General features: G+C 46.9%; 1 protein-coding gene across 6 annotated transcripts in view; it reads left to right on the top strand.

Moving 5' to 3' along the window:
* MAST2 (microtubule associated serine/threonine kinase 2) overlaps positions 1-16,304 on the top strand; it is a 177,284-nt gene that overhangs the window by 146,811 nt on the left and 14,169 nt on the right. For all 6 annotated transcript variants that reach the window (XM_083157441.1, XM_083157439.1, XM_083157438.1 and 3 more), the window contains 7 exons: positions 5,864-5,996; positions 6,254-6,321; positions 6,806-6,894; positions 12,938-13,146; positions 13,524-13,662; positions 14,046-14,178; positions 14,288-14,453. In XM_083157441.1, coding sequence (XP_083013567.1) covers positions 5,864-5,996; positions 6,254-6,321; positions 6,806-6,894; positions 12,938-13,146; positions 13,524-13,662; positions 14,046-14,178; positions 14,288-14,453 — 937 coding nt within the window. The remainder of the gene's footprint in view (positions 1-5,863; positions 5,997-6,253; positions 6,322-6,805; positions 6,895-12,937; positions 13,147-13,523; positions 13,663-14,045; positions 14,179-14,287; positions 14,454-16,304) is intronic.

Here is a 16,304-nt window from a genome sequence, read left to right as displayed (position 1 = left end):
GTAAGTGATTGGTGTGTTTGTGAGGTTATTGGCTTGCGTCCTTACCCCATGTATTTTGTTACCTAGAACGGTGTCTATTTGCCCTTCAGCAGACAGTGCGGATGTTATTATTAATACATCATTGTGACTGGTGTCATTTCCTAGAGGACACGGCCCCTGACCTGCCTGTCATAGAGAGGCACTGTACTGTACTGTCCAGACTCCCGTGTGACCTTGCTGAGGAGAAATTGCTGTTGGAGCGGTTTCTTGATTTGTTTTAACAGACAGCCTCTATGTTTTGCCGCCCCATTGTATATCAGCGTTTCTCGGTTTGTATATACCCCCCCATCACCCCCACCATTACTGAAGTGCTTTCACACATGACTATGAGGCTTTTCTTCCCTATGGTGACTCAATATCCAAATAACCAGTAACACAGATATCTCCTATATATTTGGCTACATCTGTCACTCAAAGTGGGTGTCTGTGTCTATAACGCTCTGTTCCTGGACTTTCCTCTTAATGTGTGATTGCCTTCATCTGTGCTGAACACCTTTCTGAGAAATTACCTGTTTAAAACAGGTGATGGCAATCATACATTAAGGGGAAGTCTAGAAACAGAGCATTGTGTCCCTCCTGGAGAGGGTCATGTTGGGAGGTATGTGACAGAGAACCAGCCCAGTGAGCCCACAGACAGTGCCAGACACCCACTGCCTTCCCATGTTGCCCAGCACTGCTACTCCACAGCCACCAGGTGAGCGCCCCCCTCCCGCGATTTGCGGCAAAACCTCCCCCCCGCGCGCCCCCCCCCCTCCCGTGATTCGCGGCAAAAACACCCGTTACCCCGCGACCCCCCCTACCGCGATTCGCAGCAAAAACACCCCCCGCGACCCCCCCTCCCGCGATTCGCTGCAAAAAGAACCCCCCCACGACCCCTCCCGCAATTCGGGGCGGCACCCCCCCTGCGACCCCCCCTCCCGCGATTCGCGGCACCCCCCCCCCCCCCCCCCCCCTGCAATTCGCAGCAGCCCCAGGATTAAATGGCACATGCAAAACACTGACATGGCTATGGTCGACAATGAAAAAGGTTGACATGAGTTTTTGAAGATTTATTTTTAATTTTTTTAATTTTTTCATATTCATTGTCATGTGTCGACATGGACACCAATGAAGTGGCACACTTATGTCAACATTTACATGTGTTGACCTTTCTGTGTTGATTTTTTCTTGTGGCGATTCGCGTCACACCCCCCCGCAACCCCCCCTCCCGCGATTCGCGGCAACCCCCGTGACCCCACACCTCCCGCAATTCGCGGCAACCCCCCACCGGAACCCCTGTGAACCCCGCCCTCCCGCGATTCGCGGCACCCACCCCCGCGACCTCCCCTCCCGCAATTCGCGGCACCCCCCCCCCCCCCGTGATTCGCGGCAGCTCCAGAATTAAATTGCACATGGAAAACACTGACATGGCTATGGTCGACAATGAAAAAGGTTGACATGAGTTTTTGAAGTTTTTTTTTTCATTTTTTGAATATGAAAATATTTATTCTCATGTGTCGACATGGATACCAATGAAGTGCCACACTTATGTCAACATTTACATGTGTTGACCTTTCTGTGTTGATTTTTTCTTGTGGCGATTTGCGTCACACCCCCCCCCCCCACTCCCGCGATTCACGGCACACACACACACACACCTCCCCCGCGATTCTCGGCACCCCACCCCGTGACCCCCCCTCCCGTGATTCACGGCACACCCCCGCGACCCCCCCTCCCATGATTCGCCGCAACCCCTGCCCCGTAACCCCCCTCCCGCGATTCGCGGCACCCACCCCCGCGACCCCCCCTCCCGCAATTCGCGGCACCCCCCCCCCCCCCCCCGCGATTCGCGGCAGCTCCAGAATTAAATTGCACATGGAAAACACTGACATGGCTATGGTCGACAATGAAAAAGGTTGACATGAGTTTTTGAAGTTTTTTTTTTTCATTTTTTGAATGTTTTCATATTCATTCTCATGTGTCGACATGGACACCAATGAAGTGCCACACTTTGTCAACATTTACATGTGTTGACCTTTCTGTGATGATTTTTTCTTGTGGCGATTCGCGCCACACCCCCCCGGAACCCCCACTCCCGCGATTCACGGCACACACACACCCCCCGCGATTCTCGGCACCCCACCCCGTGACCCCCCCTCCCGTGATTCACGGCACACCCCCCGCGACCCCCCCTACCATGATTCGCCGCAACCCCCGCCCCCGTAACCCCCCTCCCGCGATTCGCAGCATCCACCCCCCACAACCCCCCCTCCTGCAATTCGCGGCACCCCCCGCGACCCCCACTCCTGCAATTTGCGGCACCCTCCGCGACCCCCCCTCCCGCGATTCGCGGACACCTAAGTTGCAATACAGGGCATCTTTCATACAATTCTAACCATATTTCTCATATACAAACGTTCACAAATTAAGGGGGCGCAGCCCCTTACGACGGTGTGAAGAGCGCCCGTAGGGCGCGATGAATCACCTAGTTCCTATATATGTGGCATTCTCTTATCTGAGGCTGGAATAATACATGTAGCGGTTTCTATTGTCTATTCTTTACCACTCTACCAACAACTGTCACTCGATGTCACACACTTTCTCGCTATCCTCCTATTTGGTCTTTCTCTCATTTTTCCGCTTTAGCTCTCTTGCCCTCTCTTTTTCTCATCCTTTTCTTTCTGATTTACTCAACCTCTTTATCTCTCTCCCTCTTTCCTTCTTCCTCACCTCCCTTTCTCTCTTGCCCTTTTTTCCCTCTCTTTCTCCCTCGCCCTCTCTTTCTCCCTCGCCCTCTCTTTCTCCCTCGCCCTCTCTTTCTCCCTCGCCCTCTTTTTCTCCCTCGCCCTTTTTTGTATTGCACCTTTTTTTTTTTATTCTCGCCCTCTTTTTACTCTTGCCTTTTTTCTTTTACTCTCACCCTTTTTTTGGTTTATATTATAGCCCTCTTTTTCTCTCCTCCTCTTTTTTAATCTCGCCCTATTTTTTTTTTTACTCTCGCCCCGTTTTTTCTCTTGCCCACTGTCTCGCCCTCTTTTTCTTTGTTTTGCACAATTTTTTCTCTTACCATCTTTTTCTCATTCTCTGTCTTGCCCTCTTTTTTTCTCTTTCTCTCCCCCTATTTTTTTCCTTTTTCACCCTATCTTTCTGCCTCTTGCCCTCTTCTTCCCAGACACCCCAGCAGATAATTGTTGCGTTCTCTTTGTTGTCCTGTTTGTCCTTTGGAACTGCACGCTATTCTTCCACGTGGTATAGAAGCTCTCCAGGGTCAGTGGGCGCGAAGCGTGAGCCTCACACCTGTCATTGTCAGCTGAGTAATGCATTGCACAGTGTATAGTGACAGCTCCGTGATACAGTAACCCAGGAGATGTACAGCATACAGATCATACAATGCTGGTGTCTGCACTAATAGTGATGCAATGTTTTGGTCCTCTCCAATGTTATGTCCGAGTAACCTTTCCTTTCAGTGTCATGTAGATTGGAATCATTGCTTAGATGAAAGTTCTGTGATTGTGAAAGAGAACTTTGGTTTAAACCTATATTTTCTTTGGTTCTCGCAGTGTTATAGAGTCAGACGGGAGCTGTCTGACCACTGTAATTGTCCTCCAGCTCACCGTACAAAGAGTACATGTCCCAAACAAGCGGTGGAATCAGCCGATATTCAGACGGTCAGTTCATTAGTGACACCTCTGAGGCGCGAGGCACTTTGTGAGTTTGAGTGGCATCCTCCTCCTCTAGTTTTAGTTGTAGCATTGGTGATAGCTCTGCGATTTTGAGAAGCTGAGGGATCGCCAGGTACGAGTGCACCCCTGCATTTTCTCCATCTCTCTCCCATTCAGATATGATTGACAGCTCTGCCTGATGAGATATTCCGCTATAGCAAATTACCTGTCATGGAGAAATTGTCTCCCATCAGAGAATTATTAGGGGAGGGAAATATTGCTGTATGTATGGTACAGTGCTGAGTGACACGGACAGACCGGCGATGACACACACTGATGGATGCATACTGATATATATCTCCCCTGCACAATGGAAGGTCGATACAAGCATTAGTTCAACAATGGGAAGGTCGACAGTCCAAAAAAGTCGACATGGACACCGTATCCGAGTACCGCGTCCCCTTCCATGGCACGCTGTGCTCACTCCACACCTCCCATTGTTGATCTAATCCTTGCGTCGACCTTCCGACCCTTAGCCATGTCGACCTATTTCATTTGTCGAGCTCGGGACCATGTCCCGTGTAAATGTGAAGCCTGTTTGTTGTCTGTGCCGCTCACATTCCCCGTCTCTCATATAATATGTACACATCCTTTTTATACTGCGATTTAATGATGCATCGTGAATGAAGCAATTTCCCCTCTCGCTACTGTACAATGTGATGAGATCAGCAGTCGGGGGATAATTGCCACCTGACCACTCCGTCCCCTACTCCGCGCATATCCCAGCAGCCTCGCTATTTACCTCTAATAAATGTCACAGAGCGGCTCTCATATTCTCCCAGTCCCTGTCATTAAATCTGCTGCGCTTGCATTTGCATATTAGTGTTGTCAGATGTGCTATCCTTCTTAATGACTTGATCATCTGCTTTACATAATTGGCCGGCCAGCCGCAGACTGTCTATCTGGAGACTGAATATACAGCGGCATACGTTACACAGTGCTTCAGTGGAGACGCCGTCACTGTGATGAGTCTGTGTCATTTGTATACAGCGATTGGCCCTGGGGCTGCTACTCTTCCCATATGTGTTATAGGGTATCATGAACATGAGCAAAATATCCAGCAGGGGGGTCTCTGTGGCCCCCGTGTGGCGTTTTCCTGTCCTGCAGCATTGACTCTACGCTGGTATTTCTAGTAAGAGGCAGAGATCGAGAAGGGGTTAATACTGTACTGAGAGAGCAATTGGCTTAATATTTGGCAGGGTTGCACTACTTAGTAGCTGTGTGGTCTCAAGAGTAGCCCGTGCATCCGTTTATTTTGGTTTGACCACATCTGTGATGGTACCATTTAGTCACTGTAAAGTGTCTGTGAGACAATGAAACCAAGTATATAATGTAGTAGGATGAGAGATTCAGAAAGTGAGAGATTTGAGAAATCCACAGTTTTTTTTTTTTTAAAGCGGCAATCATTTACATTGCAAACTTAAACTGGTTTTGCAGTGTAAATGATTGCCGCTTTAAAAAAAAACTGGAGATTTCTTACTGAATCTCTCATCTTATTAAATTTCACCCAAGGTATTAATTTTATAACGAATCCGCCCGACTTCATATAAGTGATGCGCAATTTTGTCACGACTTGAAGTGTAAAGGATTTGATTGTAGCTCTACTAAAGGGGGCCATACACACACAGATTTATCTGCAGATCTGGCTGGTTGGAACAAAAACATGGTAATGGATGAGAGCAAATGACAGTTAACCATTTGCTTGGAAATGCTGGAAAACTGTCACTCATCCATAACCATGTTTTTGTTCCAACCAGCCAGATCTGAAGATAAATCTTACTAGTGTATGGGCACCTTAAGACTTCTTTCCCGTTGAGTCTTACATCTGACTGCTTTTAGTTTTCCATACGGGTGCTTGGCACCATCTAGAAACTTTTATATGTACATTACATTCACATCCTAACTTACTTTGTACTTTTGTACATTGCACTTATTTTGGCTCAGGGATGCCTGCTTTATGTGATGGAGGTATCGGTTACTGTAAGACATATTTTTGTACAAGAAATAAAGACGGCCAATGAAAGCATAGTCACATGACCTGGCGCGCCAAAAGCGACTGTCCGGCGGGACTGCAGCAAAGTTATATGTGGACATATCTGTAAAATGTCTCCTTGTGCCCTTAGGAGTTTGACCCAGAGGAATTCTACCATCTGTTGGAAGCCGCAGAGGGCCATGCCAAGGAAGGAGAAGGCATTAAATCGGACATTCCCCGCTACATCATCAGCCAACTGGGGCTCAACAGGGATCCCTTGGAGGGTGAGTGGTTCTGTTATGGCTTATGGCCGCAAGACCGGTATGATTTGTGTTTAGGTTTAGTAAATAACAGAACTCTGCTGACAAAAACTTGTTTAGGTAAGTCCTTATTATTCAGTATTGTGGTCCTGCGATGTCTCCCATTCATCGTTACCTAGATAATGTGTTCAAGACTAAATATTTTTTAGAAAAGCCATATTTCTGATAGGACCGTGCTAGAGATGGTTGGGTGTGACGCAGTTGTTCTGGTGTCTCTATAGAAATGGCCCAGCTGAACAGCTATGACAGCAGCAGCGCAGATACCCCGGAGACTGACGACTCGGTGGAGGTAAATCCAGCGATTGGCATATAATGCAGGATATGACCCTGTGATAGAGACCCCAGTGCACATAGGTTGTATGTTATTATGTAGATTGACCAGTAATTCATCTGATGATGTCTCTGTTCCCTGTACCGTGGACAGGCAATGTGTGGTACTCCATCTGCTGTGGAACTACACATCCCAGCATGCCCTAACAGCAAACCTGTGGCATGGCATGCTGGAATGTGTAGTTCTACAGCAGCTGGAGAGCCCAGTCCTATGCACTGTATTACAAAGTTCCATTTGTAAACCATGTAAGATCACACAACCTGTCCTGTCAGAGGGGTGATTCTATATAGCAGGTTCTCAAAGTCGGTCCTCAGGACCACACAGGGTGACCTGGAAAACTGTATGAGGTCCTGAGGACCGAGTTTGGGAACCAATGCTGTAGATCCTTGTCCCATATATAGAATGATACACAGATTTCTGATATCTGTTCCTCTGTTTCTAGGGTCGCAGTGCTGCTTTAATTCAACCAAAGAAGAAACCTTCAGAAGAAGAGTTTGAGAACATCAAACTTATCAGCAATGGTGCTTACGGGTACATATAGAAATCTACAGTTCATGTATCATAATGCTGCATGTGAGAGATTACCTGGAAAAGTCCTTTAACCCCTTCAGTGGCAAACCCGAGAATTTTCCGGGCTGTGCCTCAGTGCCCAGTCTGGCAAGCCCGGAAAATTCTCGGGATTGCCACTGTTTACAGCCGGGCAACGCTGCTGAGTTCAATCACTGAACTCAGGCAGCTTCGCGCTGCCCATCTCCCTCCCCTCTGCGGCGCTGCTGCCTCCTCCTCCCTCCTCCCCCCACCCCTGGGTTTTGTATTGAAGTCCCTGGCCCGGTTCATGATAAGCCGGCTGCCAGGGAAAGGGATGCGGCGCAGGTCCGGGCAGCCGCTGATTGACAGTGCAGTGGCACTGCCCGGACCCAGGGAGGCAGTGGTGGTTTTTTTTAAGGGAGCGCTCTCCATAATAAACTCGCCCAGTGGGGAGCGCTCCCTCCAAAAACCCCCACCACTGAAGGGGTTAACAATGGTTCTATGTTACGGACTTAGTTCTGAATTGTTGCGCTAGTTGATGCGGGGGGAATAGTCACTTACGCACTGTTACAATGCCTGTTTATTCTTACCTATCCTTTATTATAAAATACAAAACCTTTAACGCGCATGTCCAATCTATGGCCCTCCAGCTGTTGTGAAACTACAAGTCCCATCATGCCTTGCCACAGTTTTGCTATTAGGGAATGATAAAACTCTGGCAAGGCATGCTGGGATGTGTAGTTGCACGACAGCCAGAGGGCCACAGTTTAGATATGCCTGCTTTAGGGCAGGGGTGGCCGGACTTTTGTAACCCAGGATCTGCTGTTTGTACTCTTACTTACCGGTGATCTACCAGCAGTGGCGGCTCTTACCGTTCTGGAGAAGGGGGGCTGCCACAATGCGGACTCCACCCCAAAAATTAATATTTTGCCACATGGGATGAGCCAAAATACACGTTATGCCACACAGAATGCCACAAACTTCTGCTAACAAGTTCATCACAGTTCATCACAGTTGCTGCCTCTAATGGAGTTTAGTGCCCCCTTAAATAAAAGTGTGTGTGTGTGTGTGTATATATGTATATATACATTATATATATATACACACACACACACTTCTAAAGGGGGGGCACAAAACTTAATCACAGGCAGCAACTGGTATAAGTTTACACATAGCAGCATATAACCGAACCCCCTTCCCCCACACATTCAGTGAATGTCCCCACTTTCATTGATCCCTGTTGCTTGGGCGCAGTTTACGTGCCTCTGCCGCTGAGCCTCCCCGCTGCCACCAAGCATCCCCGACACCGATCCTTCCCACTACTGAGCAGTCCTGCTGGTTGTCACACAGTGACACAGGCTCCTCAGTTGCAGTGCACAGGTACGCAGGTGACGTTATGACGTCACTCGAGTATCCACGAATCCCCGCACTGCATACCTGGGAACGCTGAAGCCTCTGAGAGGCTTCAGCCAGAAGTTTGCATGCACATTATTGGCATTTCATCACGATCGACTGTTTGGCCACCACTGCTTTAGGGTCTCCTGCAAGATGTAAGCAGGCTCTGACCAGCACAGACCGAAAGATATGGGTTAGGTCGACACATGCAATAGGTCAACATGGGCAAGGTCGATAGTGAAAAGGTCGACATGGTCTTTTCAGTGCTTTTTCAGCCAAATGTCGGCACAGTTAACATGGGCACTGAACTCGCTACGATCGCCATGCTTCGGGCACGGTGCCTCGCTACACTTGGCACACTATTTTATTCTCCATCGACGCACTAGTGGATGGTAAGGCATGAAATTCCGCCTGTCGGCACATGTCGTGTCGACGTGGACAATGAAACGTAGCACCGCGTCCCCTCACATGGCTCTCTGCGCACTATTTTATTCTTCCTCCACGCCCTAGCGCAAAGGTTCTCAACCCTGGTCCTCAAATAACCCCAACAGTGCACGTTTTCCAGGTCACCCGGCAGGTGCACAGATTATTCAGGCACATTTTAAAAGATCCACAGGTGGAGCTAATTATATCACCTGTGATTCTGTGTGGAGAACTGGGAAATGTGCACTGTTGGGGGTACTTAAGGACCAGGGTTAGGAACCACTGCTCTAGTGGATGGTAGGGCATAAAATACCGCCTGTCGGCACATGTCGGCTCCAAAAACAGTAAAAAATAAAATAAAAAACATGTCGACATTTGTCGACCAAATGCTTTAGATCAATTGACCGTATCCCCTCTTACCCCATGGAAAACAACACAAATAACAGACTGCCCTAAAGTAAAGACAAATTTTCTATGAATCAATAAATGAATATAAATCGAAACATTAATTTAACAGAATTAAAACTTGTACATAGACAAAAAAAATCACAAAATTACTGTAAACTGTGAAATTATTGTAAGGAATTAAAAGGAATGCATTCACTTCAGAAAATGAAAGAATGGATATTAAAATGAGGCCTCTATAGTCTTGTAGATGTTAATAGACCATGCAATTACCCATAGGCAGGAAAGTTCTCTCATTTGGTTACTTTTGAGAGGGCATCATGATGGTTCGTGAATAAACAATGCTGTTATATTTACCACGTCTCTTACGAAGAATATGGTGAGGCTGAATAATAAAAGATGGTGGTCAACTGAGTGTTGTATCAATGTGACGGCTCCTTGGCCTCGGTTAGCACTCCATCCAGCCAGAAATAACGATCCGTAAGAATTGGCAGCCTCCGGTGGTTTGTGGGCAAAGTACTGGTACCCGGAGAGTTCTCTTATTTTACGCGTTTCTCCACCTTAACACGAATCGGCGGCTTCCTCAGAGAGCATGTATAATGCTAGTCACGGTCATTGCTTTAAATAAGCCGGGTATTGCTGCTTCGTAAATGGGGCCTGTCTATTTCCGCATTGCACGCCTCGTTTTCGATGGCATTTGCGGATAAGGCCTCTTTTATGGAAATCATTTGCTATTGGTCCGTGGTCACAGCTGACTCATCGGTCATGTAATTATGCCAGTGACATTTGTGGATCAAGGGAGGGTATTCAATCCCCGCCACTATTTCCGAAGGTGGAATAGGCGCCCGACGGCAGGCGCCTATTCAATGCTGTCTTGACCAACAGCATCTAAGAGGCAGATGGACAAAACGGGCTCGACTTTCAAATCTGACGAGCCTGTTTTGTTGATAACGAGCGTGAATTGTCACGATCACGGACGAATCTCGACAATCCAAGGACGATTACGTTGCACACACTCTTTTTGCCGATCACCAGACAGGACATTGAATCCTGCCTGGCGAAAACCCCAAAAAAACGAGTCAGGGTCACGGTTGTTGGGACGGATCGACAGTCGTGATCCAGGATTGAATAACTCCCTGTCTCTTTATGGAGATCGTTTGTTATTAGTCACATCTGACCACGCTTTTCAGGGCATGTGGTGACGTTGATGTCATTGCGTCTCGTTCCTTCATTGGGCAGTATTCAATGAGGAAATTCTCCGTGCATGGAGAGCGTTTTATTTCGCTCGCCATGCACTCTCCGTGTTTTTGCGGAGATTCTCCATGTTTGGAGATTTTCCGTCACGGCACTTTATCCACTATTCAATGTGGCTGATGCTCGCCGCCACTCTCGGCGAGTCTTAACCCCTGCAGCGGACGAGCGTCCGCTGCAGGGAGCTTTCAGGGTGCCGGGGGACGGAAGCAGCCAGTGAGATTAAAGTCTCCCTGGCTGCTCCAGAGGAATGTGGAGGGGAGGTGGGCTCCCCGGGACCCAGGCAGCACAGGCTGCCCCCCCCCCCCCCATAGCCAGCGGGGGACCCATTATTCACTGCACCCGATCGTGCATATTAACGATCGGGTGCAGTGAATATATGAATATCTAATGAGCGGCTCGAGCGCTCCGGCCCCCTGCTGGCTGCACTGTGTAAATAAAAAAAATGTAAAAAAAAAAATTTTTTTTATTAAATATATATTCATGTGCTATAAGCACATGAATAAAAATAACATGCCCCTTCACAGAAAAAAAAAAACTGATTTTTTGACACCAAAATTAAAAAAAAAAACCCTTTAGTTTAAAAGTTCACATTCCAGATCTCCATCAAAAGATGGAGAATTTGTACACGGAGAGAGACGGCGAAAATCACTTAGAAAGACGGAGAATATTTCACATTGAATAGGGTTGCTCGCTTTTGGAGAGCAAAATGCTCCGTCCAAGGCGAACAAAGCACAAATTCTCCATAAAACACTGAGAATTTTTCTCATTGAATACTGCCCTCTGGCGTCATGTTATCATATAGCACCTGACCGTCGTTGATCTAAATAAGGGTCTGCATCTGAAGTCTCACTTCAGTACTGGCTAATGACATATGGTCTTCATTAATATAGATCGTCTCGTGCCTCTTTTTGAAAAATATCCATTTGTGACACCATTTGAAAATACTCATTGTTTCACTTTCAACATAGAATCGAACAAATGATCTCATCGTATATAAAAATAAACATGAGGAAAATCTACCTTGCATTAAAAAATATCAATGAAATCTAGAAACACACACATTGTAGGAGCACCGATCTCCATTCATAATTTATGAGGTTTTATAGTAAGACAGCGCCACCCTGAGGCTGTTATACAGTAATGCAGCCACTCATACAGCCTAACACAAAATATAATTACAATGTTTCTTTCCGGTCTATCATGGCCTAGCAGAAAATATAATGTTTTGATTTATATTCATGTATTGATTCTTATTAAATGTATCTTCATTTAGGCGCAGTCTTTGTTATTTGTGTAATTGCGATATGAAAGCGTTATAAGGGGCCTATTCCATTGTGCAAGAGACTTTACCCACAACAGAACTCACAAACAATTTTAAATATATATATATATATATATATATATATATATATATATATATATTGGTTAAAGGTCCAATTATACGTGTGAGCACAGTTCATACTCTGGGGTAGATGTATGAAGCATTGATGAGGGAGGAGAAGTGATAAAGTGCCTGGTACTTTATCACCGGCCAATCAGCTCCTGACTGTTAAGTTACAGGCTGGGTTTAAAAAGATACAGCTAGGAGCTGATTGGCCGGTGATAAAGTACCAGGCACTTTATCACTTCTCCTCCCTTATCACTGCTTCATACATCTACCCCTCTGTTTCCTTTCCTCAATTGTGTTATTTATAAGTCTGATACTTCTCCTGTGTGCAGTTATTAAATGCCGAAGCCTCATGTTACTGGCTCATCTGTGTTTCCAGAAATATGTTCTCATACATAGATATATTGTTTGTAATGCTGTGTGTAACCAGTCAGCAGGTTTTACATAGGGGATTATTCTGACCTGATTGCAGCCCTGCGATTTCGCAAGGCAGACATTTATGGAATGACTGTGCGTGCATACGGATCGGTAATAAAAAAAATCCAGCGTCTTTTCTGATCGCGAACTGTCCGCCAGTTGATTGGCAGGAAAACACCGTTTGTGGGTGTCACCCGGCCGTGTTCTGGAAGTGTCTGTGGTCAGGGTCTGTGACGTCAGCTCAGTCCCGCGATCAGCCTGTTTCTGTCTCACAGCTAGAGTAGGTTCTGGGTTACACACAGACTGCACACAGTGGAGATATAAATCGAAGGCGAGTGAGATTCCTATGGATTTGCATCTAGCGGCTGATTTTTGCAAGCTATTCACAAACGTACACGGGGCGGGATTTCACTGAATAACCCCCATAGTTATGTATTTATTACCTCTTCATGCGCAATATAATTAAGCATTAGCATTAACCAGGAATGCCCAAACTATGGCCCTCCAGCTGTTGTGAAACTACACATCCCAGCATGCCTTTGCTCAATTTTATCATTCCCTAATACCAAAACAAGGCATGATGGGACTTGTAGTTTCACAACAGCTGGAGGGCTATAGTTTGGACATGACTGGGATTTACAAAAACAGACCCAATCTCCCAAGAGCACAACTAAGGGCCCAGTGTAAAAGAATTCGGGACGGTGACCATATTCCCATTATGGCGACGTCTGAATGGGGTGTTAATGTCTCATGTTTCCTCTCCAGAGCGGTGTACTTGGTACGACACAAGGGAACCCGGCAGAGATTTGCGATGAAGAAGATAAATAAGCAGAATTTAATCCTGAGGAACCAGATCCAGCAGGCGTTCGTGGAGAGGGACATCCTTACCTTTGCGGAGAACCCCTTTGTGGTCAGCATGTTCTGTTCGTTCGAGACCAAACGTCATCTGTGTATGGTCATGGAATATGTAGAAGGTGTGTCCCAATGTCATACCATCTGTGTGTTCAATATAAGCTTAGAACAGCCCCAGTATAAGCTTAGAACATGCATCGCATGATGATTGGAGAGATGGTGCCATGATCTCAGCCCCTGGAAAGGTCTACTAGCCCAGAGACACAGAGAATGTGGTCTTTTCGGAGGAACAAAGCTAAATTAGATGTTAGTACATATTATTGGAGTGGGTTAATCCCAGGGCAGAAGAATTATGTAACTGTTAATCATTTCGATAACTGTAGATATCGGCAATTTAAAGGTCCAATCCACAGTTTCCTAGGAGATATGGTGGACATAGTAGGTATTCGGTAATAGCTGGTGTCCTCATATTAACACTGGGATATTTCTTCTGCCACAGGCGGTGACTGTGCCACGCTCCTGAAGAATATTGGGGCTCTTCCTGTGGATATGGCCAGGATGTATTTTGCAGAAACTGTTCTGGCGTTAGAATATCTCCATAATTACGGGATTGTCCACCGAGATCTGAAACCAGACAAGTATGTACAGATGATTCTTCTTTTCTTCCAGCATGATTATGGCACATTCCTTATATGTTACAGAGTGACATTGCCTGCTTGGGATGAGAGGCGGGGTTAAACACTCCTCTAGCTGGGTTACCTGCCGGAGTACTCTGTGTTCCGGATATAGGGCAGATGTATTAAGCCTGGCGAAGAGATTAACTGGAGCTAAAGCACCAGCCAATCAGCTGTGTTTAAAATATGAGAGTTGGGAGCTGATTGGCTGGTGAGTTTATCTCCTTCCACTTTATTTCCACTTTATCTCTTCGCCAGGCCTAATACATCTGCCCCATTGTTACAATTGCAGTTTGCTCTCTACAGTAACTGTTCGTGTTCACTCTGTCCCCTTGTCACTCCCCCAGTCTCCTTATTACATCCATGGGCCACATAAAGCTGACCGATTTTGGGCTCTCTAAGATCGGGCTGATGAGCCTGACCACAAATCTGTACGAGGGTCACATTGAGAAGGACACAAGAGAGTTCCTGGATAAACAAGTGAGTCGCGCGTTATGTTACAGCTTACGGTATATGTGATTTTGTAACGAGATGGTGAAACCATTGTCGGGAGTGTCTCCCCTAAATTACAGTGAACCTTTATCCCCAGGTGTGTGGTACCCCAGAGTACATTGCTCCGGAGGTGATCCTGAGACAGGGTTATGGGAAGCCTGTGGACTGGTGGGCGATGGGCGTCATTCTGTATGAGTTTTTAGTGGGCTGTGTGCCGTTCTTCGGAGACACCCCGGAGGAGCTGTTTGGCCAGGTGATTATTGGTAAGTGGTACAATTCTTCATGCCCTGCTCAATGTTATCTGACATCTTAGAACTGTATGACCGAAATCTGGTGCATGTTATTTATAAGCGATTGTATTGTAAGCATTGAGCGGCAGGTGACTGATAGTTCCTTTTGTATGTACAGGGGGTTAGCTCGCGCTCAGTTACTTTGTGAGCGAAGGGGCTGCAAAGTATTGAGCTGTCCAAGCCCACAAGAATGCAGTAATAGAGATGGGGTATACAATGCGCTCACCTCCTAACAAGCTTCTGTTGGTGCACAGAAGGTTGCTCTTTGTGGTGTAAATCAATGATAAATGGCACCAATACCAGGATGTGATGCAAATAATGACAATAGTAATGATGGGTCTGAAAGGTAATGTAAAAGCACAGTTGCTTTATTGAATACACAGCAGTGGTCGAAGTGGGGCGGTATACGGGGGTATGGCATACCCCCACTTTAATCTGAAGATAAAAAAAAAAGTTTTTTTTCCCCCTCAGGATGCTCTCTGATCACTCAGCAGCACATATTGTGCTTTTGTAATACCCCTGTACAACGGGGCAGTCTGGCAGGGGACGTTGATGGACAGGGGGGTGTCCGAAGGTGCGCACTATATTCACTCTTTACTTTTCCATACCCCCACTTCAAAATTTCCATACCCCCACTTCAAAATTTCCACTTCGACCACTGATACACAGTATAATAAAGTGTGAGTCCAGGTCCCACTGGTGTGGGTTCTTGGTCACTGAAGGGGAGGACAGAGGAATGGCAGCACGGGGAGGGGGGGTTTGTGCTGGTCTGTACCTGTGCAGGGTATGAGGGTCCAAACTAGCCGGAGCACTGACAGCGTGTGAGCTGTGCTGTGTGCCCGGCTCTGCAGTGATGACGTAGTCCGCGACTTCCGGCGCCTGGTTGCCAGGGTGACCCCAGCCGCGTTCAGTTACGTCCTAGTGCAGGCTCTACTCCCAGCCGGGAGGAGACTTGTGAGTGGTGGGTGTCTGAATGCGAATGTCCAACGCGTTTCAACCGCTGTGCGGTCTTCTTCAAGGATGTTCCTTTTGTAGCCAAGTTGTTTTCCTCTGTTATCAGTGTACTTAGTGATCCCCTTTACCACCTTATGCGCCTGATTCAGCCTTGTTCAGTCTGCTGCGTGCATGCAGCGTGAATCTCTGCATTTACATGCGAGGGGTTTTGTACACTTACACGTCCCCTCGCAAAATATTTTCCCCCCGTTCGCAGATACTGTTAGTCAGTCTGAACTGACTTTTCTCATGGCTGGAGATGTCCGATTTCGGAGCAAGCGCTGACGTCACGTGACAGCCGCACGCCCGAGCAGTCATCTACGTAAACTGCTTGCTCCCGCCCCCTTCCCTCCCCCCACTGTATGAACACTTTGGCAATCGTTATACTCTCTGAAGGCATCCGCACAGGTGGTTTGCACATCCACGTATTCACAGATGCTCAGACCTTCTACCATCGGAAACTACACCAAATACTGACCCTACCAAATGAGCCTGAATCGGCCCCTTAGTTGACTGAAGCAAGGGGCCGAGTAAGGTGCACATACGGGAAAAGCTCTCTCTGCTTCTCCAATTCTTATTTTAAATTTCATTCAATTAATAAAGGTTCTAAAGGGTGAATCCCAGCTAGTTCCAAGGTAACAGGTTAAACTGGGAAATCTGGATAGAGCCGGCCATTTACCATCAAACTGTTCCTGGGTTTCTGCAAAGCTGAAAATATTTTCTGATTAGCACAGAGGGGGGGCGCAGAATGATCGCTCTTCTGTCTGACCCCCGCCGTTAGGCTTTATAGAGTGCGATCTCGCCGAATGGGATGAGATGATCACCCTGCGG

This window comes from Crinia signifera, chromosome 8 (assembly GCF_055691185.1).
Source record: "Crinia signifera chromosome 8, ASM5569118v1, whole genome shotgun sequence".
Taxonomy (NCBI): domain Eukaryota; kingdom Metazoa; phylum Chordata; class Amphibia; order Anura; family Myobatrachidae; genus Crinia; species Crinia signifera.
This window is presented reverse-complemented; position numbering and strand designations above follow the sequence as displayed.